Here is a 27850-nt window from a genome sequence, read left to right on the forward strand (position 1 = left end):
AAATAAAGCAAATATTATAAATGCACAGTAAGTCTCCAGTGATCTCTTTCTTCTCCAAAGGAAAGCCAGAACCTGGCTACTGCTGTAGCCTTGGAAGTTCTCAGTATTTGGGGAAGTGGAGCATGGCATGTAACATTACTGAAAGTGTGGCAGAATAGGGGGAAAACTCACTCAAGCTGTAATCCTGTACATGCTTACCTGGAAGTAATTCCCATTGAACTCAGTGAGGGTCACTTTTGAGTAAAAATGCGTAGGATTGTGCTGTGAATTGCATCCCAAAACAAAACTGAACAGAAAAGGAAATTAAAGTACAAACATTTAGAAAAATGAAATACAGCCATATTGAGAAGGTATGATTTTAGTCTTTACTGCATTTATAATTGTTATTAATTATTATTTTCCTTTATAGGTTATAAGCAAAATGTATTTGGCCGAAGAAAGGGGATTCGGGTATGCATATTTCCCTATGTAAATGCTTAGAACTGTCTGTCACTACCAAGGAGATAAGCATTGTTAGGATGAGAATGGAGTGTTCTTGTCTATGAAACACTGCAGAAAGGTGTGACTGTGTGTATGTAACAAATGGGGATGGGATGGGAAAGTGGAGGAGAGCAAGTTAAAGGATAAATCAAGCTCAGAATGAACAGATGAGATGTCTTTTGAAGAGCTAAATGATAGTTCCAACATCAAAGGTTACCAGGGAGACATATGGCTGGAATGTCTATGGGAACAGAGGTCAGAGCCCTGCATAATTCGTACACTGCCCAGAGTCAAAATCAAGGTAATTTAATTTTCTTGATCCCTGTGGTACTGGGAGGGTTGTAGCTAAAGCAGCCTAAACTCACACTCAGTTTCCCTCTGATGCAATCCTACAGTTGTAGAATATGTGTAAGGGTATTCCAACCATATGGGTGGCCCAAGTGCGGGAGCCCTGTCAGCATTTTTAACCCCATTTACCCCTTCTCTGTGTAACAGAAATGACACCATGGTTTTCTGTATCTCTTCTTTTGTCAAAGAATTTCCACAGGCTCATTGTGAATATTATCCTGATGAACAGGGTATGCAAAGCTTTCCAGCATGGTCAGAAGGAGTTCTCAGGCTTTGAACTCATGAAGGAAGGGTGTAATGAGATCGACGTGGTAAGGAATTGAGAAAACATTGCCTTGAAAGCTTCTGTTATTGATTATGCTTTTTAATTTAAGAAAATGACGAACTGTAGAGCTGGACATAAGGTCCCTGGCAACCAAAGTAGTTTGCCAAATGCTCCCCCCATTGTATCCTATGCCAGTCTTAGCCTTCGCTTCCTCCCAAGCCCTGAATTCAAAAAGGAAGAGAGGAACAAAGCAGGATTGGGCATTTGGAGACGAGGCAAGTGTCTGGCTAGAGCATAGCACTCCCCACACTTTCTCTTCAACTCCATTCAACTTTTGAATCCAGGGAACAGGAGGAGGATGAGTGAACAAGATGAGCATCCCTGATCCATCTGCTGCCTGAGGTAACCACCTCATCAGCCTCATGGATGGGCCAGCCCTAACGTTATTTATGGCAGTGGTTTCCAAATTTTTTTGACTGGTAGCTCCCTTGATCTGCTGGGCTATTGGCTGCGACTCCTTATTCGGACTACAGTCCTATACACTGTATAGGACAGCAAGTTTTTCACTAGGATTCTGCAGCTCACCTGGTTGGTTTCCATGGCTCCCTGGGGGGGCCACAGCTCACAGTTTGGGAACTACTGATTTAGGGAATAAACCTAGCATTGGTGCAAATACTGTAGTTTTCTATAGGATTTTTCTTGGTCTCCTGTGACCTAGCGTCCCTCTTTTGCAGCTTCCACATCATGTAAGTTTCATTTCACCACTCTGTTTAACTAGATTTCAGATATGAGTTTATCTACATATGGCATGTTGAAGGAATGAAACTCTTTTTGTGCTTTCTCTATTTATGTGCTTATTTTTGAGTGCAAGTAGGTATCTTGGAAATCCTTCATCAGAAAGCATTGGAGAGATTAGTACAGTCCAGGGCTTTTTTTCTAATGGAACGCGGGGGGAAGGAGTTCCGGCACCTTTTTGCAGGGGCCCCTCCCCTTCGGAGGCATTCCGGGGGGGAGCAAAACAGAGGCCTTCACTGGGTAGGTGCTGGGGGGTGTAGGGTGGGCGGGCGCCTGGCCCCTGCCTGACCGCACAACGACCCCCTCCTGCCCCATCCCCAAGCTCTTGCCTAAGCCCAGCCCACCTCCCCTACCCCCGCGCTCCGCTTCCCTGCGCAGCTTCCAAGCAGGTGGAGGGCGTGGGGGACACATGCCGATGCCAAGGAGGAGGATGGACAGCCAGCCAGCCAGGGAGATGGGCTGCGGCACCCATGGAACACTCAGGTACTGGCTTGGCGGAGGAGGAGGAGAAGGAAGCTGGCTGGTGCAGCCCCTGTGCCAATCTGCAGCACGAGCCTAGGCGTGTCTACTCAGAAGTAAGTCTCATTGTGCTCAATGGGGCTTGCTCCTGGGAAAGTGTACATAGCCTTGCAGCCTGAGAGCCCAAGCCTATGCATGTCTACTCAGAAGTAAGTTCCATTGTGTTCAAAGGGGTTTACTCCTGGGAAAGTGTCATAGCCTTGCAGCCTGAGTAGACAGGCAGAGGAAGGGCTCTGAGGCTGCAGTCCTCTCCACACTTTCTTGGGAGGAAGCCCCACTGCCTTTACTGGGACTGACTTCTGAGGAGATAGCCATAGGCTTTGGCTCTGAGGCTGCAGTCCTCTCCACACTTTCCTGGGAGGAAGCCCCATTGACTCTAATGGGACTGACTTCTGAAGAGACAGGCACAGGATTGTGCCCTGAAGCCGCCATCCTATCCACAGTAAGCCCCATTCACTAAAATGGACTTCTGAGTAGACATGCATAGGATTGGACTCTTAGGCTGCAATCCTAGGCACTTTCCTGGGAGTAAGCTCCATTGACTAGAAGGAGACTTACTTCAGAGTAGACATACCTAGGATTGGGCACTTAATCCTGGCAGAGATTTATATCTGCACCTGTTTTCACATGCTAAGGGCAGGTGAAAAGGGATTCTATGCATGTACAATGTGCTGTCCAGCCTTGCCAGAGATCCTCCTCATCCTTCCCCCACAAGCATGTCCTCTGCCAGCCAGCATTTGCAGCTCCTCTCCAGCAATGCACAGCAGCTGCTCAGGGCAGCAGAGAACATACAATTGCATGCCAAGCACCTTCCCAAAGACACAGAGTATTATGATACCTGAATTAAACCATATTTAATTGCTTGTTTGCAAACGTAGCTGTTTCTATGTGCACCTAAGGACCCCTCTCGTGTAAGAATTCCTTTTTTGTTCTTACTCCCACAGTTGCTTAGAGTAATTTTACTACATGGAACTCATGTAAGCCATTTTTCAGAATCCATTCACTGCTTCCTCTTCTCAAAGTAGTGCCACACTACATACTACACGCTACAAGTGCACCTGTACAGTATTTTTCCCCTTGTGTAGAAAAAGTAGCTGGGGGGAAGGGGATGTGGAGATTGACAGCCCAATCCTACGCATGTCTACTCAGAAGTAAGTTCATCTTTAGGGGGGAAGCACATAAAAAATGTTTTATTTCTCCAATAAAAAATGGTTTATAAATAAATAAATAAATAAATAAATAAATAAATAAATAAATAAAAGATTAACAAGTTGTGAGTTCCTGCACCTTTTCTTTTACAAAAAAAGCACTGGTACAGTCCATACCTGCAGGCCACTTCTAGGGGAAAGCGCCATGGTTCAATGGTAGTGCGCTCAAGGCTGCCACTAGCCCATATGGCACCTTTGTACAAATTAGAAAAAGGTGCCCCTTCCTCACTGCTGGAAAGGATGTTCCATCAGGATTCCTCCTTCTTCCAATGCTAATGGGAAAAACAACAGTGCACAACCTGAACAACTGTACGTGACAGCCTTGACTGTACTTGTTCTGCATGTGGAAGGTCTCAGGTTTATCCCCAGGAAGAGCTAGGAAAGACCCCAGTCTGAGACCTTGCAAGACCACTTCATGCAGACCACTCTGACCTTGATGGACAATGGCAAGGAGAGCATGTGGTGGGCTGAGAATTTCACTCTACCTCCTGATGAGTTGTCTGAGGCTGCAATCCTATCCACACTTACCTAGGAGTAAGCCCCATTGACTACAATGGAACTTACTTCTGAGCAGACATGCATAGGATTGGGCTCACAATCTCTATACTAGCCCAAAACTCCTGGACAACAGATCTTGTCAAATAACCTGTACTATGTTTTCAACACCTGCACGTAGGCATTGTAATGTGCCCTCTATAAATGCCATTGTAAAGTAAATATCAGAGTGAAGTTGTTGCTCCTGTAAATTCCCAAGCAGCAAGAGTGAAAAGACAGATATGCCTTTGTTTTACAGATATGCCATTCAGGAAATGGCATCTTGCCATTGGAGGGGAAGCACAGTGGCACAGACCAAGGAACTAGATCTTACAACAAATCCCAGTGCCAGCTTTGCCTCATCATCTACTACTCATTTCTAGACCTAACAATATTAGGTGCACAATCAAGGGCACATTCCTCTACAAAATCTCCATGAAAATATGCTAGTCCCAGCACCAGTATTCTTTTGCTGTTTGCACAGGCAGAACCACTTCTGTGCAAGAGACATCATTCAAAAAGTACAAAGGGAAATGTACTGGAAGTGGGATGGAAATATTTGTTTCTGCCCAGGCTATAACTTAAGGACACTATGCAAATATAAAAGATCCTGGGAAGTTAGAAAAAGCACCCACAGAAGCAGAGTTCATTTGACAAATGTGCCATCAGGTTTGGGAATGTTTAGTTCGCTACAAAAAGTCACTGGGTTAGAGCCAAACCCATGCGGGCATCAGGCACCTCAGCTCAATTTTCAGGAATGTACCCCCGCACTTACTTCTTGAAAAGTGTGCATAGGGACGCAGCCTTACACAAACTTTGTTTCACTTGTGCAAATTTGGATCCAACCCATTGCTTTTCCTTCACTGTACCACATGTGCATGAATGTAGCATGCATGTACACACACACTAACTGTTCAGTCCATTACACATTTCCAGCAAAGCTGACTCTTGCTTACAAAAGCTCACGCTACAAGTAGGAAGTCTTTAAAAGATCCAAAGACTCTGAAATGTGAAGGCTACAAAATATCACACAGTTGTTCAGAAGAACAACCATTCAAGTAGGACTATAGAACACTTTTAAGTTGGCTTCTTATAGAATGTCTCATGGAATTAATTGCTTTGAAATATCTAATTTTTAGGACAAGAGAAGTGGCCATATGGCGTTTGGCCGCCTTGAGTTCAGCGTCACAAAGGTCTGGGCAAATTGTTTTCTGTTTTTCTTGTATCTCCAGTGGTAGAAATCTGGGTGGGTATGGGGTATACTGCACTGAACACTACATTTTGGAATTTGTTATCACTGTAGAAAATGAGTGAGAGGGCCATTGTGTCCTGTGTTCCGATCAAATGTGACCTGGTATTGGACATTTACATCTGTTCTTTTTGCATGCTGGACATCTCTCTCTCTCTCTCTCCCCCCCCCACACACACACTCACGGATCCAGACACGCGGATCCAGGGGACCCATGTTGGGCCAGATCCGCAAATAAACAGGCTCCACCCGTGTATGTGTGTGTGTGTGCATTAGATACATATTTTATTTTTAAAATGCAATGGTAGGGTTAGGGTAAGGGCTTGGATCAGAGGCTTAGCATATATAACACAGGGTTTGTTACCCAATTGTAGTGGGATGCAAATGACCAGGATGCAAAAAAAAAACACCAAAAAAAAAACAACAGATGCAAATGTCCAAGGATGCCAATGACTGGAACATATTTGACCAGGACACAATTGTCCAAGACACAGATACCCTAGTACTGAGAAAATTGTATCATGGGTCAACTTGAATACTTCTTGAACATTTTGCATTTGAATGTAGAGGTCTTCCCATTGGAGTTTACATACCTTGCCCCATCAGCTGGGTTCTCAGCACATTGCAGCGAAGAGAAGCCTTGCAAAGTTGTTGGTTCCTAGGCTGTAGTCACAAGAGGGCACCGCTAAATAAAAACCAGCCCTGATCAACCACCAAATGGGCACAAACCATCTCAGCACATCACCGTGAAAAAAGGGTGGGCAGATTACATGAGCATGGCTTGGTTCACATTCAAGTATGTGAGTACAGTGGGACTGATGACACATGAGCCTAGGCTATCCCCAACTGCCACACGTACAACCTTCACACCAGGAGCGCATAAGAACTGACACTTAAACAACTGTTTTCCCTAAAAGGGATGGGGAAGGAGCCCTTGCCAATTTCCTGCACTGTTATTCTTCCTGAGCTCAAGGTTGCAGCTAACTCCCTTGCAGGACTGAGAATCATTACATGTGAAGGTCATAAAGCAAATGTTTAGGGCAAGTGAATAAATACACTTCAACATTCAAAATGAAATCTGATTTTCAAAATGCTTTTATTACCCAGTTCCAAACAAAACAAAAGACAGGATCCAGATGACTTCCTCAAGATAGTGCTTCTGTTCCAGGGTATTACAACATTTGAAAGCCTGGGATACATATTTTGTTAGTCAGAAAGCATTTTTCCCCCTGCAGGTAGCAGAACAATTTCTCAATGTGGTTTTGTGCAAATACTGAAGCAGCGTGCTGCAGCTGTTAGGATGCCTTGAACAAAACTTAAGGTCAAGTTAGATTTGCACTTTGGCACACAGTTTGCTGCAGTTGGGGCTTAGATTTCATTATAAACAGGAAGGGGGTGCAAAACTGTGGTAGGGATAGTGGGGCTTTAGTAATTCAAAAATGGGATGTGGGGGATGAAATGGGATGAGATCACAGTGGAGCAAATTACTAAAGCCTCCCTAGCCCATCTCGGTTTCGCTTTGTTTTGTGCCCCCGCTTTGTATTTATCATTCAATGTAAACCCTGATTGGAACAAACTGAGCAATTAAACACATTTCTAACTAGACCCTTAGGGGTGGGAAGACCTGGGTTTAAATCTCCACTTGTCTAAAGATGCCTAACAAAGATACCAGTTTCTCTTGTTTAAAAGAACACAGATTGGCAAACTGTCTCAATTCAACCCCCCATCTCAATTCAACACAAAAGGATGTGGCAGGTAGGGGGGAAATCCACTTCTAAGAAGTAGGGGAGGAATTGCACGCACACTTTATGCTCTTGAATTGTGCAGATACCACCAAATGAGATGGCTAGTGCCTTAACTGCTGATCATCAGATTGGAAGGGAAAGAGATGACTGATTTCTAGTAATCTCTCCATCCATCAGGGATGACAGTTGCCAACTGTTTGTTTGACCAGGGATCCACATAGAGCTTACGAGTATAAATGGGGCTTTCTGGATCAGGGTCATTCTAAGTTTTTGGAATATCATTTTAAATGAGAGTATTGAACATGAATCAAGGGATTTAAATGCCCAGTAGGATCTACACCGAGAGCTTTAAACAGGGCTCTAAGGTTGTTAAGCTATTGTTATAGTCATTTTATTAAAAAGTGATGGCAACTTTAGTTAGAATGGTTGTACTCAAGAGATTTGGCCAAGCTGCTCTATGGTATTTTCTGATCGGGAGGAGGTCACAGTTCTATAGAAAAAATGAGCCTGTGAATTGGGGATGCTGTTCACAAGGCCATTGTGATTGGGATAGTACAGTACGTCTGTGTATGTTTGCCATAGCCGAAATCACAGCCACCTCTTCTTCTCGGCATTGTGATTCCAGTTGTAGGACAATCAAGTACGGAAATGTGTAACCTGTGAGCAGGCTCAAACTAAAATGAAAGTAATTTGGGTTTAGGTCTTGAAAAGAAAACCAGCTATGAGAGAGAATCATGTCCCGACTATTGGGGCATAGACATGTAATTTTTGTCTTTTATATACAATTGTTGAACTTATAAGAGGTCTCTGATATCTTCTCAGGAGCATTTTCCCTTTAGAGCAGTCCAGATAACCAAGAAACCACCCGAATGGAGAACTGAGTCCGAAATAAGGCATTTACAAAACCGCATGCTTGTTCTAGAAAGTTTCCGACAATATAGTCCAACTTTGCAGTTTCTTTTAGCCAAAGTGATTCGCTTTGAACGGTAATTTGGGGATGAGGTGAGGGGGGGTGAGCTATGTAACAGTTCAAAATGTTTCTGCAATTCTAATGAGCTCTAGATTCCAAGCCTCCACATTTTAGGTAGTATAATGTAGCTTGATACAATAGAGTCATCACAGGTGCATTAAACCAGCGGTTCTCACACTTTTTAGCAGTGGAACCACCTTTTTAGAATGACAATCTGTCGGGACCCACCAGAAATGATGTCATGGCTGGAAGCGACATCATCAAGCAAGAAAATTTTGTAACAATCCTAGGGTGCGATCCTATCCACACTTACCCAGGAGTAATCCAAACTGACTCACATTGTTAAAAACATATACATAGTAGCCTATTAAAAGTACAGCTCTGTAACATTTCCCCAAATGCAGTCACATACCATGGTAGCACCAAGACTATTATATTAAAAATAAAATATTTAAATGAATGGGGACCCACCAGAAATTGGCTCGTGATCCACCTAGTGCAGCAGTTTTCAAACTCTCGGGGAGAGTTTGAGCCACTCTAAGTTTTTGTAGGGGCGGGGGAAGGCAGCGGGGGCGGGGGAGGCAGCGGCACAATCCCCAGGATTGTGCCACTCGGGGGGGGCGCTGCAGGGGCTTGGCTGCACATACCTGAGCCTCCTGCAGCCTTCTAGGGGTGTGGGGAGCTCTGCGCGATCTTCTGCGGGGCTCCCCGCAGTTTCAGAAGTGAAAGTGGAGTGATTGCGCTCCACTTCTGCTTTAGCAGAGGCGGGGCACAATCGCTTCGCTTTCAAAGCTGTGGGGAACCCTGATCTCTGAGCTGTGGGGAGCCCCCTGAGTGGCGCGATCCTGGGGATCGTGCTGCTGCCTTCCCCCTGCCCCCACTGCCCCGCTTTCTCCTCCCTGCCTCCAGGCTGCCCCCGCCCCTTAAGGTGAAAGTGGCCAGGGCCCACAGGCTGGGGTGTTGCGACGCCCCAGTCTGAAAAGCCCTGACCTAGTGGGCCCTGACCCACAGTTTGAGAAACACTGCATTAAACTATCTAGTTTTTACACACACACAGGCACACACCAAGTCCATTCTCGTTAACTTGGGGTTACGTTCCTGGAAAACCCCATGGTAACAGAGACCATGGTTACTGAAACATTGAGCCTATGGGAAAAAATGGGATTAGGTTCCCGCTACCCTCTTCGCTATACATGCTTGCTACCTGTTATATCATTTTGTGTACCATTTTAGTAAAAAAACACTTCCCATACTAATGTCCCCTTGACTCAAGGAGACCTCCAACCTGCTTAGTTTAAGCATAGGATGCAGATTAGGGCTGCCCCTCATCTTGCAGGGTTGTTGTAAGGAAATATTCAGATAAAACATGTGACAGGCTTTGCACACTCAGGTAGTACTATAGAAAAGTTAAGGATTATTAAATATAACCATAGGGTGTTGCAGGAGTTCCCTGTTTAATGAGGCACCAATGCCAACGCTAAAGATGGCAGAGGTGGCACAGTGTATGGTACAAGTCCCACGATAAAGTGCAAACTACACAATCACTCACCCTGTTTCAATGTATAACTCTTGCCAAACAAGCTGGTCTGAATGCATCTTATCGTGCACCTCCAAGCCAATCTAGAGACAGGGTAAAGTGTTACAGTGCCAAAAGCCTTTCCAGTTCAGTTTTTCTGCTAGCGTGTGTAGAACCTTTGTGTCTGTTTTCCAGGTTTGGGCGCAGGAGAGTGATCGTCAGGAAAGGGCACGTGGGGCGCAGTTTCTATTTCATCTATTATGGCACAGTTGCTGTCACTAATGACGAAGATGGTAGCAGTGCCTTTGTAGAAAGCGCTCCAACTTTGATTCATAAAGGTGCATCTTTTGGTGTGAGTGTCACCTATGACTACATATGACAAAACTTTTCAATTTGAAATTTTTAAACTAATCTTGAATACTAGAATGCCCTGTTCGTTCACGGAGTTACTACAGGTTGAGTAACATTTATCCAAACTGCTTGGAAGGTGTCTGGATTTCGAATTTGTCCGGAGTTTGGAATAATTGCATAAATATAATGTGAAATGCTTCCTCTTGCTCTTTGCATTGTTTCCCATATGGGTGTCCACTGGCCTCTTTGACATTTTTCAACAATGTCTGTACCACAGAGCAGAGATCAGAATTTACAGCCTGTACCTGCACTGTAGTTGGGAATAAGCTCAAGATCTTCTAGTATTCACACTACAGAAAGGGGGGGGGGAAGTCTTGAACCAAAAACGTGAGATTTTGGAAGAGTCCAGATTTCAGGTCTGGATAAGGGGTAATTACACAAATAAATTATTTAATTTAATTTAATTGATTTATATCCCGCCTTTCCCATGCCAAAGCAAATGCCGAAGACAGCTGTAGTATGGTTGGCAACCTTCAGTCTTGAAAGACTATGGTAAAGGCCTACAGCACATGGTATTCCCAGGCAGTCTCCCATCTAAGTACTAACCAAGCCTGACTCTGCTTAGCTTCCAAGATCAGGCATGTACACAGTAACAGTTGCTGCTAACAAAGCTTTATAATCCAAGTACAAAGTATTGCAACAGGTAAAGAAACATCAGATAAGGCACTGAAACATTAATTTTAACATTACATCGTGGAACGTTACCAAAACAGAACAAAAACTAACAATTATCATTTGATCAATGGGAAACAAGTAAGTCCAGGGAGGCAGTCAAGTCACAGCAGTATTTCAGGGGCATAGAGGGTAAATATCCACTCAGCAGCTGAAATAGGTATGTTTTGAGCCCTTGCCGAGCAACTGTGAGAGAGGGCGTAGTTGTCAATTCCCCTGGGAGGGAATTCCATAGATGTGGTGCCACTGCAAAGAAGGCTTGCTCCCGAGCTGCCACCCCTCTCACTTGGGACAAAGAAGAGCCCCATCAGCTGACCTAAGAGAGCAGGCTGGAATGTATGGAAGGAGGCAGTCTTTCAGATAGCCTGGACCCAGATCATGGACGGCCTTCAAGGTTAGATCTAGCACCTTGAATTTTGCCATTTACCAGAAGTGAATGAGCAACCAGTGAAACTGCTGAAGCAGTGGTCCAGCCTAGTCATATCATCTGGCCCCCATGCCACTTGAGGCACTGCATTCTGCACTAACTGCAGTTTCTGAATTGTTTTAGAGCGTAGCCTCACATAGAGCGCATTGCAGTAGTCTAATCTTGAAGTTACTAAAGCATGGATCACTGCAGCCAGATCTAAATGGCTCAGGTATGGTTTCAGTTGGCGCACCAGCCAAAGCAGGGAGAACGCACTTCTAGAAACTGCTATCACCTGGTTCTCCAGAGAGAGCCGAGAGTCCAGGAGAACTCCCAAGCTGCATACCCATTGTTGTATGGGGAGTGCAAGCCCATTCAAAGAGAGTAGGGGCGCAATCCTAACCCCTTATGTCAGTGCTTTCCAGCACTGACATAAGGGCAATGCAGCTCTGAGGTCAGGGAACAAACATTCCATTACTTTGAGGAGGCCTCCATGAGTGACACTCAATTGCAGGCTGCAGCACACATCCCATTGGTACCGCTATCCCATTGGTACTGCTATGCTAGTGCTGGAAAATCCTATAACCCCTTATAGGATTGTGTCCTAGATGATTTATTGCCTGCACTGAGGATTTCTTGATCGGGATTACTACTGCTACAGCTAGAAATTGGGGTAGGGTTGACAAATCTGGGCATGCAAGAGAAGCCACAGCATTCAGTTATCCTCACAGGCTTATTGTTGGCCACCTCTGTCATCCACTTCATATTAATATACAGTTTGCAAGTGCTTGCTTTTACTGAAACACAAGTTCTTTTTCTACACCCCGCATCTACTGTTTCTTCTTATATTTTGGTCCTTCTCTTATGTTTCTGATTGAGCAAAAAGGATTTTTGGAGATTCATCATGTCACAGTAGGTCACTTCTAAGAGGAAAGAAGAACTATGTGGGCCCATTTATTGCAGGTGCTTTAATATCTGTGCTCCTGATTTGTAGAATAATTATAGTCAGTCTAAATTCATACCCTTGAGCCCAGTGGTGGCATCACTAGCTAGAACAGCTTTGGCGATGCTTTGAAGCAGCCTTTCTGGGTTTGCCAGTGTCCACAACATAGGACTTGGGGGCTAGCCAAATACATTAGCTCTCTGAAAGTTCCAGTTTTATGCCATCACAATGATGCAGTCACCAAATGCCCAGGCTGCTTTGTGAACAGTTGGCCTCCCGCTGTTTCATCTCCTTTCTCTTGTGCACAGATTCTGAAGGTTTTTCAGCTCACACATTTTCATGGCATGAAATACATTCATCATTGGTTGGTTGGCAACCTTCAGTCTCGAAAGACTATGGTATAAGCCTACAGCACTCGGTATTCCCAGGTGGTCTTCCATCCAAGTACTAACCAGGCCTGACCCTGCTTAGCTTCCGAGATCAGACAAGATCAAGCACGTGCAGGGTAACAGTTGCTGTTACCCTGCATCATTGGTGCATCGCTTTTAAGGCTCTCAGTTCTGAACTTGGCACAGTTGTGCTCTCCTTTTCATTTGCCCTCATTAGGTCGAAAGCTAATTCCTGAGGAACTGCTGTCGCTATGAAAATAATGATAAAATGTGTCTCATCAAAGGCGATGACCTGTGAAGTGAACTCCCAATTTCAACTGATGATACTGTGTCCTCTTCTTTTTCAGCTCTTGCATTGCAAACATCTGTATGATGATCTACTCTTCCCCACTTGTCTCCTCTGTTCCAGAAAGTCACTCTTATGTTCTGCTATGATGTAATATCTCATCACGGCATTTGATTTTAGGCTTGTACTACCTTAAATCTGTGTGTCTTTCTTTACTGCCTCCTCGGAGGTTTGGTCATGCAAAATACATCCAAAAGGATAGCTGTAAAACAGCTGAATTGACAAGTATCCATACAGAAAGCTCCAGTATACCTCATGGTGTTCTACTGGAGGCATGTGTCATCCAGGAACAGTACCTTCTGTAGTTCACTTTGTCATAAGAAAAGCACCAAGGATCATGGATCATATGAAAGAAAGATATAACTGCCAGTTGCTTTCTTAGGCAGCGTGCAGCAAGGTCATCTTCAGTTTTGTCCACAACCAGAATGCTGAAAAATATGCCCTCAAAATCTGAGCTCTGCAGCAGATTTTCAAACCTTCTTTCACTTGCATCTTCTATTGGGTCTCTTACACTTCTTTAGGGAATAACCAAACTACCTACCTCTTGGGTCAAACTGATGAAGGTAACTGAATGCTGTTGGTTACAGTAGCAAGTTCAGGTACCTGACTATTTTAACTTTTAACCTGAATGTTCCAATGTAGCAAATAAAGATTATATAAGCAGTTAATAGAGAGTCCCCAGGCTGGCACAACTGTAACTTTCTAACTATTGACAAATTCAGGGATATTTTAAAAATGTTGTGCTATCTTTGACAAGGCCAAGGTGGGGTGGCATCAAGGGGTAGCCTGGTCAGGTACAGGCAGAGAGGGTCCACTCCTGTCAGAGGGTCAATCTGACCAGGCTGACCCCTGAACCCTGAGTTTTAGTGGCAGTGGTAGCACTGAAATCACCATCAGGGGGAGGGGAAACACCACAGGGAACCCACTGAAGGGCTTGGCCATAGGGCCCCAGCAACTTGGTGCTAGTCGAGAGCTACGCAATTGCCAGTTTTCTCTAGAGAATCAAAGTTTGCCAAAAATCATAACGAAATCTTGTCATCCTGAGTGTTAGTGATGGCCAAAATCTGAGGCTGTGGCCAATGGATTCAGAGGCTGGCCATTTGGAAGCTGGCGACCCTATCTCTTTGATAGCTGTGAATCGCACTTAGTTCATTAAACAAGAGGCACCTGTCTGCACATGCTTAGAGGTTAATGTTTTGGTAATATTAGTTAGTTAGTTAGTTAGTTAGTAATAATAGCAAGTATCCTGCTAACTGAGCAAAGAGGCATTTTTTCAAGGGGTGCTCCTCTTAAATTTAGCAAGGGGAGAGTATGTCCACCTTCACCCCATCACAGCGTCTTTTCTAGTGACTGTTTGCTGGTGTTCTTCTGTACCTTTTTAGCTTGTGAGCCCTTTTGGTATAGGGAACCATTTAGTTGCTTGATTTGGTCTGTGAACTTTTGTTGAAAAGTGGTATATAAATATGCTTAATAATAATATTACTCTGATGTTCCAGGACTTGAGGCCTAGTGTTCATGAGCTTAGATTAAGCCTATTTAGACTACTGATTAATTTTAGAAGGCCAGTCTAGGGCTAACTTAGGGTGCAATCCTAACCCCTTATTTCAGTGCTTTCCAGCACTGACATAAGGGCAATGCAGCTCCAAGGTAAGGGAACAAACATTCCCCTACTTTGAGGAGGCCTCTGTGAGTGACACCCAACTGCAGGATGCAGCACATGTCCCATTGGCACCGCTATGCCAGTGCTGGAAAGCACTGACATAAGGGGTTAGGATTGCACCCTTAAATGTTATACCACAAGAGTTCCCAGTTAAATCAATATATACTGTATTGTAGTACAGGAATTACAACATTTTGAGGTAGTGCTGGGAATGAAACCTCTGGCCGATACTGGTTGGCTGAGTTGCCTCAATGTCTCTGAAGGTTGCGGCAGGCTGAAGAGACTTTGTCATTAATGTACTCCTCTGATCTTAATGGTCTCCATCTATCATTGACTGAATATCTCAGTTGCTAGAACAAGATGTAGGAAAGGAGGGGCATATAGGCATGGACCTTAAAAAGAAATAGAATAAATAGGACCTGTTAGGATAACTTTCCAAGAAAGCAGTGTGGCTTAGAAGGGTTGGCATTTGGGACAGAGCCAGAAGGAGAGATGAGAGGAAAACAAACTGAAAACTGCACATGGCTGAGCAGGCTTGGTTCATATTTATGTAGCATATGAGGTGGTGCCATAATTTTCCATCCCCTCTTTTTTGGGAGAGTGGGTCATGCATGCCCTGCTACCACCAGTGATGCTTCTACCTCCTCCTTACCCATCCAGCTGTTTAAAGAAGCAGCCAGGTGGGCAAGGAGAGGAGAAGGGAGGCCAGCACAGAAGAGTGATCTGGTGTGCTTCCCATCTCCTTACCTTTACCACTGCTGCCTCCTGCTTGCAGTAGTGTAGCTAAGGCAGGGCTGGGGTATACCTGAGTACCATGCCTGTTGAAGCCAGAGGCACTCAGAGTGGTTGTGCACCACTCTGAGCAGCTGATGGCTTTTTTTTTTTGCTTCCGCCCCCCCCTCAACAAATTGGAAAAAAACCAAGAAAAGCAGCAACTGTTACCCTGCACATGCCTGATCTTGTCTGATCTCGGAAGCTAAGCAGGGTCAGGCCTGGTTAGTACTTGGATGGGAGACTGCCTGGGAATACCAGGTGCTATAGGCTTATACCATAGTCTTTCAAAACTGAAGGTTGCCAACCAAGGTCGGCTGCTCAAAGTGGCTCACAACTGCCCTGAGTGCCTGTGAGGGGGGGTTGCCTGCTTGTTCCTACCCAGCCACATCTTCAAACAATCAGGCAGGGTGGAGCATGCTGGGAGCAGAGTCCTTTTCCACTTCCAGCATGCTCCATCCAGCCTGTTTGAAACTGTGATCAGGCAGAACAAGCCGGAGGCAGCAGAGGCAAAGGTATTAGGTTGTGGGATTGCTCTGCCTTAGCCTCTTCCACCCTGCAACTCAAAGCAACCTCTTCAGTCTGCCACAAAACTGGGCTGGCCCTGCGGCTAAGCACTGAAGAACCATAAAACTTGCTGTAAGTTTGGCTGCAGGCACCTTCTATTGGCTTTATTGCTTGCTGTCACTCATTCCTATGTTCCTCCCTATTAACAGGAAGTAGCCCTTTTGAAAGGCACCCGGAGAAATGCCACTATTGTCTGTATGGAGGAAACAGAATTGCTGGTAGTGGATAAAGTAGATTTTTTTAACTATGAACTAGACAAGGAGCTTTATCGAGAGTTCCGGAATCGTTATGAGTATTTGAGGTAACATCTCCCAACGTCATCCTCTACAATAGTCTCTGCGTTGCTCATTTTCTTATTATGCTCTTTCTTTTCTCTTCTTTTCCATTCTATTATAAAGCTAGTCTTTTTAATGAAATCTAATGACAGTGTCTTGTTAGTTTTTCTTTCTTGAGCATGAGATTTATACAGCATCAAAATGCCTTTTCTAAGAAAATGTATATAGGCCACTGTTCCTATGTAGTAAGAAATGTTCTGAGCTTTATCTTTAAAACAAAAAAAACTCCCCCCCCCCTTAATGTACATAACATGAGCAAAAGGGATGTGTAGCAGCGGTGTCCCTGGTGTTAGTCATGGGGCCATGCGTTACCGGATGGCAAGGCATCGCACAGCATCCTGAAACACTCAGAAAGCCTTCTGATTCTCCAGTGGGCCCATTAAACAGTACTTCTGGTTTTCCAGAAGTACTGTTTAAGGGCCCTTTGGAGGCTCAGAAGGCTTTCTGAGTGCTTCAGAACACTGCAGAAGGATCTGGAGCACCCAGGTAAACAAGGGGAGCAACAGCCTCAGGGGGGCAGGCACCAGCCTGGGGGGGGCATACTCTGTGGTTGTGGCCCTGTGCGTGATGTCGCCCAGGGTTGCCACTGATATATAGCATGAGGATTGCTCTGCTGCAGTTTGTATCCCCTGCAGTCTCTCCTCACTTTTCTCTCACTGCGTTCTGATATTGGAAATGAGCTTGGCTGGGAAAAAAGCTCCTGGGAGAGGAACTGGGAGAAGAAGGGTTTTGACCCCTTCCCACTTGTGTGGTTGTTAATATGGATTCACTCCTCTTTAAACATTGGATTTAAAGCTGGGTTAAACCTGCCTATAGGTACATGCCTGAATGTGAAAAGACGATTGTCTTCCTCACTTGCAGTTTGTGCTTTACTGAAATGTAAGATTTGATCTTCAGTTCCAAGAAAGGTAACGTATGAAAAGAACCTGTGCAATCTTTCTGTTTCAGAACTATTGATCTTTTTGAAACAATGCCTGATGCTACATTAGAGAAGTTAGCTCATTTCTGCAAAATAGAGAGGTTCCAGTATGGGCAGGTGATTACCAATGACATCACAGAGTCAACCACCGTAATATTTATCACAAAGGTGAGGTCAAGTTGCGATTAGTGCTTCAAAATGTTGCTGTATTTTGCTTTTGCCAAATGGTGGGAATTTCAGAGTAGGACTTGTCAGGCAATTTTCCTTTAGGCACAAAAGCAGGGGACACTAAGTCAAGCTGTATTTGTAAACAGGTGTTTATTTACAAATGCATACATTGAGAAGTAGCTAGAACATGCAATGCTGGTTTCCAAAATAACATGGCCCAATTGCAATCTATTTTATAAGGTCTAATACAGCTAAGAACATAAGAAGAGCCCTACTGGATGAGGCCAAAGGCTCATTTATTGCAGCTTCCTATATCTCACAGTGGCCCACCAGATGCCTCAGACAGCACATGAGACAACAAGATACATGTATCCTGCCGCCACTCGGTTGCATCTGGAATTCAGAGATAGCCTACCTCTAGGTCCATGCATATACCCGGAATGACTTGTAACCTGTCATGGAATTTTTCTCCATAAAGCTGTCCAATCCCCTTTTAAAGCCCAAAGCTATTACCTATACATGGATGCTGCTTCCACGTGGCTCAGTTCCAAAGCTATGTAGATCATACAAATGAAATGACTAGTGCAAATGGGTGGTTAGCACTGGCCTCTGAGCGGCCCGCTTGGAGGCAGGCTGTACAGCATGGCCTTTCCCAGTTTGAAGAGACACTTGGCCAACAGTCTGAGGCTAAGAGGCAAAGAAGGAAGGCCCATAGCCAGGGAGACAGACCAGGGACAGACTGCACTTGCTCCCAGTGTGAAAGGGATTGTCACTCCCAAATTGGCCTTTTCAGCCACACTAGACGCTGTTCCAGAACCACCTTTCAGAGCGCGATACCATAGTCTTTTGAGACTGAAGGTTGCCATTGGTTGGTTGCATTGGTTGGTTAATGGGTAGTTATATTCGCCCATCCCTCATATTGGGCCATTATAGATCTTACCAGCGTAGCATCCCATGTGACCACATGGAAAAGGCAACCACACCACCCAGGTAGTGTTGGAATTTGACATAGGCACTGGGAAGCCCCCACCCCACAACCACATTGCACCAGTATGATACAGTGGATAGAAGATTGGACAAGGACCAGGTTGAAATCCTCAGTTAGTCATGAAACCAGTCAGTATGTCACACCTTAACTTACTTCATAGTGTGGTTTAGAAGATAATAAGAGTGGACGGGGAAGGTACTATGTACATTGCCATGAACTTTTCAAGGGAAGGGCAAGATGATGACTATGACACTAATAAACCAACTTTCCCAGCTCATTCATCCCCAGTCAGAATGTTTCTCCTGCCATATCCTACACATTTCTGAAGATGGGCAACACTTGTAGGGAGGTTGTATGCATTCTCTTTATATTTCAGGTGACTGGCAATGGCAATAGGTTTTTGGAGACCTAAATCCTATTCATCATGGACTGCTCTCTAGTAGTCCAAATCTATGCATGTTTCTTTGGAAGCATAAATTCAGTGGGACTTATTCTGAAGAAAGTGTACATAACTCCCCCCCCCCCCCCACAACCAATTCTCACCTCCCACTGTGCTCTAGTGTAGCCTTAAGCCTCCTGATCTCAACATTTCTGGCTGCAGGCCTACTAGATGGCACATTCACTCCAGTATTAACTGAACTGGTTTATTTCAACAGGGTGTTTGTGAGATTTTGCGACTGGTGGACCTCACTACGTGTCCATCTTATCACAAGTGGCTCTCTAAACAACTCGGCTTTCCCAAGCCCAAATTTCAAATGACAGGAAGGCAACCTAGCACTGTTGGTATGTTAGATTTTACTTTGACATATATGTAACTCATCTGCATTTCATTATTGCCAACATCGCATCTAGGTATTATATTATTAATATTGATCCCCAAAGAGAGTGATTGCTATTGTGGTTTCAAAGGAGGAAATTTCTCAAATAGGCAAAATTTCGCCTTTTATTTTAAGGTGGAGCAGCAAATGTCAACTCACAGATTTTATGTATCTTGTCAACTTGTTTAATTAGCCTTCAATTTCTAACTACACTGAAAATCTGTATCAGTTTCGTATGAATCTAATTACCATGGTGTTGGGAATTGTAGTATGGTGACAGAGGTGGATATGCTATCCTTGGAAACCCCAAATTAAGCACAATTAGTAACAAAGACGCCTGCATTGGCTTGGTCATGTCGTGAGAATGGGCGATGGTTGGATCCCAAAGGATCTCCTCTATGGAGAACTTGTGCAGGGAAAGCGCCCTACGGGTAGACCACAGCTACGCTACAAGGATATCTGCAAGAGGGATCTGAAAGCCTTAGAAATGAACCTCAGCAGATGGGAAACTTTGGCCTCTGAGCATTCTGCTTGGAGGCAGGCTGTGCAGCATGGCCTTTCCCAGTTTGAAGAGACACTTGGCCAACAGACTGAGGCAAAGAAGGAAGGCCCATAGCCAGGGAGACAGACCAGGGACAGACTGCACTTGCTCCCAGTGTGGAAGGGATTGTCACTCCCAAATTGGCCTTTTCAGTCACACTAGACGCTGTTGCAGAACCACCTTTCAGAGCGCGATACCATAGTCTTTCGAGACTGAAGGTTGCCAACAACATACATATACAGTGTATACATACACACACACATATATATACACACACACACATATATATACACACATAGACACACACACCCATACATCTACATATATACACACATACATACATATATATACATACACACGTGTGCATATATATACACACACACATACACACACATACATACATATACATATACATACATACATCTGCAAGAGGGATCTGAAGGCCTTAGGAGTGGACCTCAACAAGTGGGAAACCCTGGCCTCTGAGCGGCCCGCTTGGAGGCAGGCTGTGCAGCATGGCCTCTCCTAGTTTGAAGAGACACTTGGCCAACAGACCAAGGCAAAGAAGGAAGGCCCATAGCCAGGGAGACAGACCAGGGACAGACTGCACTTGCTCCCAGTGTGGAAGGGTTTGTCACTCCCGAATCGGCCTTTTCAGCCACACTAGATGCTGTGCCAGAACCACCATTCAGAGTGTGATACCATAGTCTTTTGAGACTGAAGGTTGCCAACAAGAAGTAACAAAAACATCCTTTAATTTCTGTGACCATCTGTTTGCTTTGGCCAAAGTTTTGAGTCTCCCTGTTAATCTTGCTATAAAGCCCTTTCCCAAGATAGCAAGCAACCAAGCATTCTAGATGGCTGCTTTGGAAAGTGATAGTACAATGCAATTTCTTTAAGCAAAACTAATACTGTGGTTTACACTCCCATCCTCAAAGGGACTTACAGCACAGTCCTATGCGTATTTTAGATTGTGAACCCTTTTGGGAGAGGGTAACCAATTTAAGCCTCAGTTATGGAAACTTTCTAAGAATTTCTAACGAATTTGAAGCATTAAAGACTTTCTGAATTGCTCATATTCTTATGGTCCAATCCTATTTAGACATTGCACCAATACCAGCAGACACTGGTCACTGCAGGTAAGCAGGCTGCAGGTTCTCCTTGGGATCTGCATGGTGTCTTTGCCTGTGGAACAGCTGCCTGTGGGAAACAAGCAGAAACACAGAGCGAGTAACAAGGAATAGATGGCAACATCAGTAACACACATTCTCTGCACTGAGATGCATATTCACTGTTTGCAACGGAGAGCAGTGCCACTAGAACGTACATGAAGTGGTGCCCTTTTGGGGTGAGCACAAATGGCTCAGAACATTACCTTTTCCTCTTCTGGGAGTAGGTTCCAGTGGAACTCTGTGGAAGACTTTATATGGTTATGGTGCAGTCCAAAAAAAACAAAAGGCATTCTGATGAGTGTTTGGCCAGCAGTACCAATGGTTGTAGTCCGTGACATTCACCAACAGAGAGCATACACTCCCTGCTATTCTGTTGCCAAAGGAAGCGATGGTTAGGTAACGTAGTTCATACGAAAAACAAGTTTGACAATCCTGAAGTGTCAGTATCAGGGTGGGGATTAAGACTTAAGATAGAGATGCATCATCAATGAGCGGTGACTTCAGATTGCTTCCTCTCCTTTGCTTAAGTGCTTTGTCCTGTTGGGATGATGAGGTACAGGTTTCACTTGGATGCCTGTCTGTGGTGCCCTCCAGAGTCCCTGTAATAGGAATTCTGAGGAGACAAGTGTGAATAAAGTATCTTGTCCTATATAATGTGAGGTACAAGGGGTTGTTTGCGCAAAGTGCTCCTGCTATGAGCCAAGTGCACTTTCACCATAGTTCCCATCATCAAAGTTTCCCTTTGTGTGCTTTAAGTGTAAGCCACACAAGGCCAGAGAGATAGCAGCCTGTGCTGTGTGTCTTCTCTTCTGAGCTGGTCTCCTAGGCATGAGCTTAAATACTGTTTTTGGTGTGATGTGATTGGCCATGCTGTGTAGTCTGGATCCTATGCTCCTTTGGAGGAAGTAGGCGTGGGTGGAAGGGATGGAAGGTGAGATTTAAAAAAAATCTTTATTCCTTTTCCATTTTTCCCTATGGATTTGATCCTTTCAGTGTTAGCTCTGTTGTTGGCAAAGCATTTTTTCCAGCATTAGGGGCATGTCGATTGTATGACGAGCAGTTAGGATATGGCATATGCCAACTCCTCCTCATCCCACCCACATCCTTCCTACATTATAGCCCCGTCTCCTGCCTTGTTTTGGTCTCTCTTCCAGTGAAATTACGCCAATGTCCGAGTTACATTGGTGTGGCGTTGTGCCAATGTCCTGGGTGCAACTGCCTGTGGGCATATCTTCAGGGCTGTTGTTACTTTGGCATTCATGGAACTATACCATGGCATATGCCCTTCTGGCTAACTTTTTCTTAAGCTGGGCTGTGTGTGTGTTGGCAACCTTCAGTTGGTATGGTATTGCACTCTGAATGGTGGTTCTGGAACAGCGTCTAGTGTGGCTGAAAAGGCCAAAGTTGGGCTATTAAATACTAAGCAAAGTATTAAATACTAAACTAAGTTGGGCTATTAAATACTAAAAATAATAAGTTGGGCTATTGAAATACTATCAATAATGCATAGGGCACAATCCCAACCTCTGGTTGGGCCGGTGCAAGTCCCTTCTGCGTGCCCACTGGTGTTGCAAGAGTAAAGCACTTTCATGCCACTGGGAGAGGAAGGAGGCTGATGCAAGCCCTGCTTGGTCAGCCCAGAAGGTAAGCCTGTACCAGCCAAGCTAGGCCTGCATGGGGGTCTGGGTGTGTGTGAGGAAGATTGGAGGGAAGTGTTTCAGGGCAGGGGGAGGTGGGCAGACCTGTGGGCAGGCAGCAGGTAAGGGGAGGTTTGTCCAGGATCTGGCACTTATGCTGGATCCTATCCCTGGTCCCAAGCAGCCCAGGGCAGCTCTGGACTGCTCAGATCTGTGCCACCACTTGAGGTGGCACAGATTCGAGTAGCCCCATTGGGGCTGCTGCAGCTTTACTCGAGATAAAGGGAAGCTATTCCCCTTGCCCCAGGCTGAGCAGTTTTGGCCCCAGCACTGCTCTGGATGTGGGGAAGGCCTGCCGGCTTGTTTGCTCCAGGGCAGGTTAGGATTGGGCTGATCAACACCAGAAGTAAAGAGTGACTCTCATTTTGGAACCTGATGTCTCTCTTTCCAGAGACGTCGTGTGCTGACAGATTCAAAAGTACCATGTGGAGTTCCTGCAGTGGGCGGAAACTGGCTAAGCTGAAAGCCAACTATCTACATCAGCCGGTGAATAAACTCTATGAAGGCTTCGAAAGGCAAAGTTCTCTATTCAAGGGCAAGAAAAGTGTGGTGATCAATGTGGAGACCTGTGATACTAGGTGAGGGGATAACCACTTGGTTTCCAGGGTGTCCTGCTAGTGGCTGGGAGGAAAATTAGATGTGTAAACGTTGCTTTTGGGTGCCTTTCAAAGCTCTCTTGGTGGATGATGCAGAGAAACAGCTAGAAAACAAAGCTCTCCTGCTGCACTTTTGTACACCAGTTAATTTCTCTGTAGTGGAACAACCCGGGGTTTCTGCTGTTTGATTTTTGGAGGCTGTCAGAAACAATATGATTTAGAACTTCCAGGTGAACTTCCAAGCCCCCCTCCCCCATACATGATAAACTGCTGTTCCCCATATGTGGTCGACTCCCTCATACACATATAGCCCTACCTGTATCTGGTGGCATGTTAGCACTACCACCTCCGCTTCCACTGCCTAGTCCTGATCTTCCATAGTTTTAAAAAGTCAGAGGCTGAGGAAGTGGTAAAAGAAATAGTGTGGAGGAGAGGTGAGTCTTTCCCAAAGTATGGGTCAAGTGCACGTGAGGTGGGTTGTGGACTGGGATCTCCTGCCAGTTGTTGCATCTGAATGACTCCAAATCAGAGCAATTCTGGAAGCATTGGGCAGTCATGGGGGCTTCTTCTGGGTCACATCATTGGTGGGAGCTTGTTTGGTGGTGATACAAAGCAGGGCCTTCTCCATCATGGTGCCACAGTTGTGAAATTAAGGGCACAATCCTAACCAACTTTTGAGTAATGGTATAGCTGTGCCAGTGGGACATGTGCTGCATCCTGCAGTTGCAGGGCAGTCACTGTGACCTCCTCAGGGTAAGGCAATGTTTGTTCCCTTACGTCGGAGTTGCATTGCCCTTATGTCAGTGCTGGAAAGTCAGTTAGGTTCCACCCTTTCCTGGAAGTAAGCCCTACTGAAGTAGGGTTTACTTCTGAGTAGACATGCATAGGACTGTGCCCTAACTCTCTCTTGAATTAAGTCTGGCCCCCTTCCTATCAGTATTCCAATGAAACCAGCAAAAGAGGAGATGAGGGGGGAGGTAGGATGGTGGTGGGAACCCTGGCAGCAGTGGCAATTTCTTCTTCCAGTTCTTCTTACCTTCTGCATCCATGATCTTCACTCTACCACTCTGTTTTGAAATAGGGCAGCAGAGCAAGATGGAAAGTAGGAGAAGCATCGCCCCACTTCCAAAAAAGGCGACTTGGAATAAAGCTTTTTCCTTTCCTTTCTCTTACAGAACAGAGTGGCAGAGTTAAGAAAGAGGAGGTTAGCAGGGGCAAGGCGAGACAGCTGTGGAGGTAGCTGAAAAGGCACAGAATGTCATCTGTGCCCATCTACTATGTGAGGCAGCCTGCCTCGACTCAGCTGATCTCATCAATGGACTGGCCCACTTAGCATGTTTTAGGGTCACAGTTAAAAAAAATCTCCAAAAACATTCCTGCTAACTGGTAAGAGGCACTTTTTCAAGTGGGTGCTCCTCTTTTCAGCAGGGGGAGAATAACTGGCCTGCCTCACCCCAGCAGTGTCTTTTCTAGTGGCTGTCTGCTGGGGCTTCTTCTGCATCTTTTTAGATTGTGAGCCCTTTTGGGACAGGGAGCCATTAGTTATTTGATTTTTCTCTGTAAACCGCTTTGTGAACTTTTTTGTTGAAAAGCGGTATACAAATACTGTTAATAATAATAATAATAATAATTCCAGTGAGAAAAGCTAGAGTCTGATCCCCTAAAGCAGCTTAACCCCAAAAGGGTTGTGAAAAGAGGTCATAGAAGATGAGAAGAAACCTACCAAAATAATCGGAGATCAAGGAAAATAACAGCAAAGGCCTAGCATGACCCTTTTGCTATGCAAACCAACCTGAGAAATTTTTTGTTGTTGAAAAGTATATACATGTTCTAAAAATAAGATAGTTATTGGTATTATTAGTACAGTATTGTTGTACCTTAAAGACTACTAACACATTTGTTTTAGTCATAAACTTTCATGGACAAGAGCTCACTTTATTGGATGCATGCATCTTGTCCATAAGGCCTTATGCTGCAAAAATAAAACCAAAAAAAAAGTGTTAGTTCTTAAGGCGCCCCAAGACTGTTGTTTTTGCTACCTCTCTGGAAGCCATTCATTTGGAAAGTGTTAATTGAAGACAAGCTTCTTATTTCAACTCTACTTTCTTCTTGGAGCAGGGAAAATTACATTCATTGAAACAGGGCAACCCTAACTTGATAAACAAAGGTTTCTGCTTTTGAATTTGTTTGTTTATGTTCTAGGTCATTCAATGTGGTGGGGAGTAGTAAGGAAATTGTTCAAAATATTGTATCAGGAAATAAATTATCACTCTCAACTTCCTATGGAGAGCTGCCACGATCTGCTGCTGCGGCCGTGTATATCAGAATGGATGAACTGCGTAAAGGGGAGTATCTAGTGAGTACTGTGCTTTATATCCCTTGTGTGTACAAAGTTTGAAGGGACCTTTGAGTAGAGATATGGATTAAACTAAGCTATGTGAGGCAGTGCTTCCCTATACAGCACTGGTTCCCAACCTGTAGTCTCTGAGACCAAGAAGTGGTCCACAAGGTCTCAGGAAAAAAAAATCACCTTTGATCACTTCCAGTTTCTCGCCATGCAAGCAGTCTCTCATGGACCACTAAAGAGGGCTGAGAACGGACTGACCACAGCCACTAAAATGTCATTCTCTGTCCTCTTTGACAATCTGTAGGGGAGTGCTTGGGAAAAGGCCCACCATAGAGGACAGAGACCAGTCTATCCATAGCCACATGTGGTCCACGATTATTCCAATTTTTGCCTCAGTGGTCCATGGGCTCCTAAGGTTTGGGAACCACTGCTATACAACCAGAAAAATGGGTATTCCAAAACCCAGGTGTAGGTGAGGACTTTAGTTCCAGTAGTTAGCAACTGGCATAGGTTTCAGTAAAGAAAAGCACCCTGAAGTATTTGAAAAGACAGCTGTTTTAGGGGAATGTAGTAGATATATCCAAGGAACGATAGCCAACTGCTTCCTTCCTGAGAAAGAAATTGACCTGCAGAATTTACAACCTCAGAAGTGATCTTTGTTAAACTTTGGTTGTAGCCTGATTTAGTGCAACAAGGCAGTGGGGGGTCATTCAGAGACACTTCCTGCAGCAGGTCATCTGGTTAGCTTTACTTGCCATTGCTCTGCTCATGTGAAGGGCCTGCTAATTCAATGGTTGGCTCCCAGAAGTCTGTGTGAAGTGAGACTGACCTTTGATTCATGCAGAATATCCCAGGGCTGAATTAAGCTAGTGTGGGGTCTGTAGCACATAAAGGAGCCCTAAATTAAAAAACAAAACACACACAAACTCTCTGTTCAAGAACTGACCATAGTCCTCTGTATATTCAGACAACTAGCTACTGCTCCCTGGAATTTCATAAGGCACTAAGGTTTAGTCTAAGGGTAAGGGATGTAATATAAAGCAAGGCTGGAGGAAGATGCAAAACACTACAAAATGCTTATTCTGGGTAGGCATGAATAGGGTTTCAGTGGATTTGCCCCCCACCTTAAGGGCTAAGCACAGAAAAACAGACCAAAGAAGGTGCATCTCATTTTCTTGTGCAGAATTTGGACATTTTTTGGATGCAGAAGCCCCCCCCCCCAATGGCAAGTCCCCCTGTTAGTATTGCCACTGCGTGTGGGGCTCTTGAAAATGTGGGGCCCATAACAATTGCTACTTTCGCTACTATGTTAATCCAACCTTGACTTATCCTCAGCTCCCCTTTAATACAATAATGAATTTGCTGGCCATTCCTGTGTCTTTCAGTTCTCCTGGTGATGTGAAGTTCAGGGGAGAAAGCAAACATGCTCCATGTCAAGCATTAAGTCTTGCTACAGACAACTTCTGTAGTCATTGTATGACAGGGACTTGATACAGGGTCTCCTTTCTAGCCTGAAGTTCTTCTCTAAATTTGCCCACGCTTGATTAATTTCAGATTTGACCTTTGACCCTACAGAATCATTCTATAATAGACACATAGATGTCTATTATCTACAGAAGTATCATCTGCAGAAGTAGGTGAAAAAACTCTTCGAGGTTGGCACAGTGACATAAGCTGACCTTTGTAGTGTTTCCTTTGTCTCTTAGGCAAATCTGCAAGATACCCGTCCCATGGCTTTGGTCAGTAAAGGAGCCGAGATAATCCGTTTTAAGAAAGAAAAGCTTGAGGAAGTTGTTGATGATGCGACAGTATTGAAATTATGCCAAATAAATATTAAGTATCCCAGGTAGGTTCAACTGATATTAATGAACTATTGTTGAACAAATGGAATCCAGCCTTGTTCTTAATTCTGATTTCTTTTTGCAGTGATGACGAGCTATGTCAGGTCTTCCTCCAGCTGAATGCCTGGGAAATGTTTAAGAAAGATTTACTGAACCTTGTGATGAAGCCCAAACTCATGAAGATGGTACATCCTCCAGATCCATGGCCCACAGATGAAATCTATGATTCTTGGTATGTGAACCAAGCAGGAATCTTGGACTTGACTGAACTTACCTATAAAAAAAAGCTCCCACCACCAAAATACAGATTCGTACCTGTGCGGTTGGGACACGCAAAAGAGACCCTACCAAAAGTTGAGCCAAGATTGATTCATGGGATTGATGTATTGCGACCCAGTCTGAATGGAGCATTTTAGTGAGTTCTTGTGTTTAAGATTTACAAATTAGCAATTCTAGAAAGTTAAGGTGGTAGTGGCAATATGCCCCTGCGTGTTTAAATATATGTGATATGCAACTTTTCTCTTCTTTCTGTCAGAAAGGGTCATATTCTTTACACTAGACTAGAACATTCTTTTTACAGTGGATCTCTGCTGTGAATTCTGAAGTCAATGTCAATTTCTTCTATAGGGTGATT

General features: G+C 44.5%; 1 protein-coding gene across 1 annotated transcript; it reads left to right on the forward strand.

Annotated features, from left to right (window-relative positions):
* The first annotated feature begins 652 nt into the window (after nucleotides 1-652).
* On the forward strand, nucleotides 653-27632 carry CNBD2 (cyclic nucleotide binding domain containing 2). Its single transcript, XM_066621927.1, has 12 exons — nucleotides 653-781; nucleotides 1017-1139; nucleotides 5289-5342; nucleotides 7966-8129; nucleotides 9825-9981; nucleotides 15944-16095; nucleotides 17078-17216; nucleotides 18861-18987; nucleotides 22824-23010; nucleotides 25231-25384; nucleotides 27082-27221; nucleotides 27302-27632. The coding sequence occupies exons 1-12, from the start codon at nucleotides 653-655 to the stop codon at nucleotides 27630-27632; spliced, it is 1857 nt and encodes a 618-aa protein (XP_066478024.1).
* Nucleotides 27633-27850: the final 218 nt, after the last annotated feature.

This window comes from Tiliqua scincoides, chromosome 1 (genome assembly GCF_035046505.1).
Source record: "Tiliqua scincoides isolate rTilSci1 chromosome 1, rTilSci1.hap2, whole genome shotgun sequence".
Classification (NCBI taxonomy): Eukaryota; Metazoa; Chordata; class Lepidosauria; order Squamata; family Scincidae; genus Tiliqua; species Tiliqua scincoides.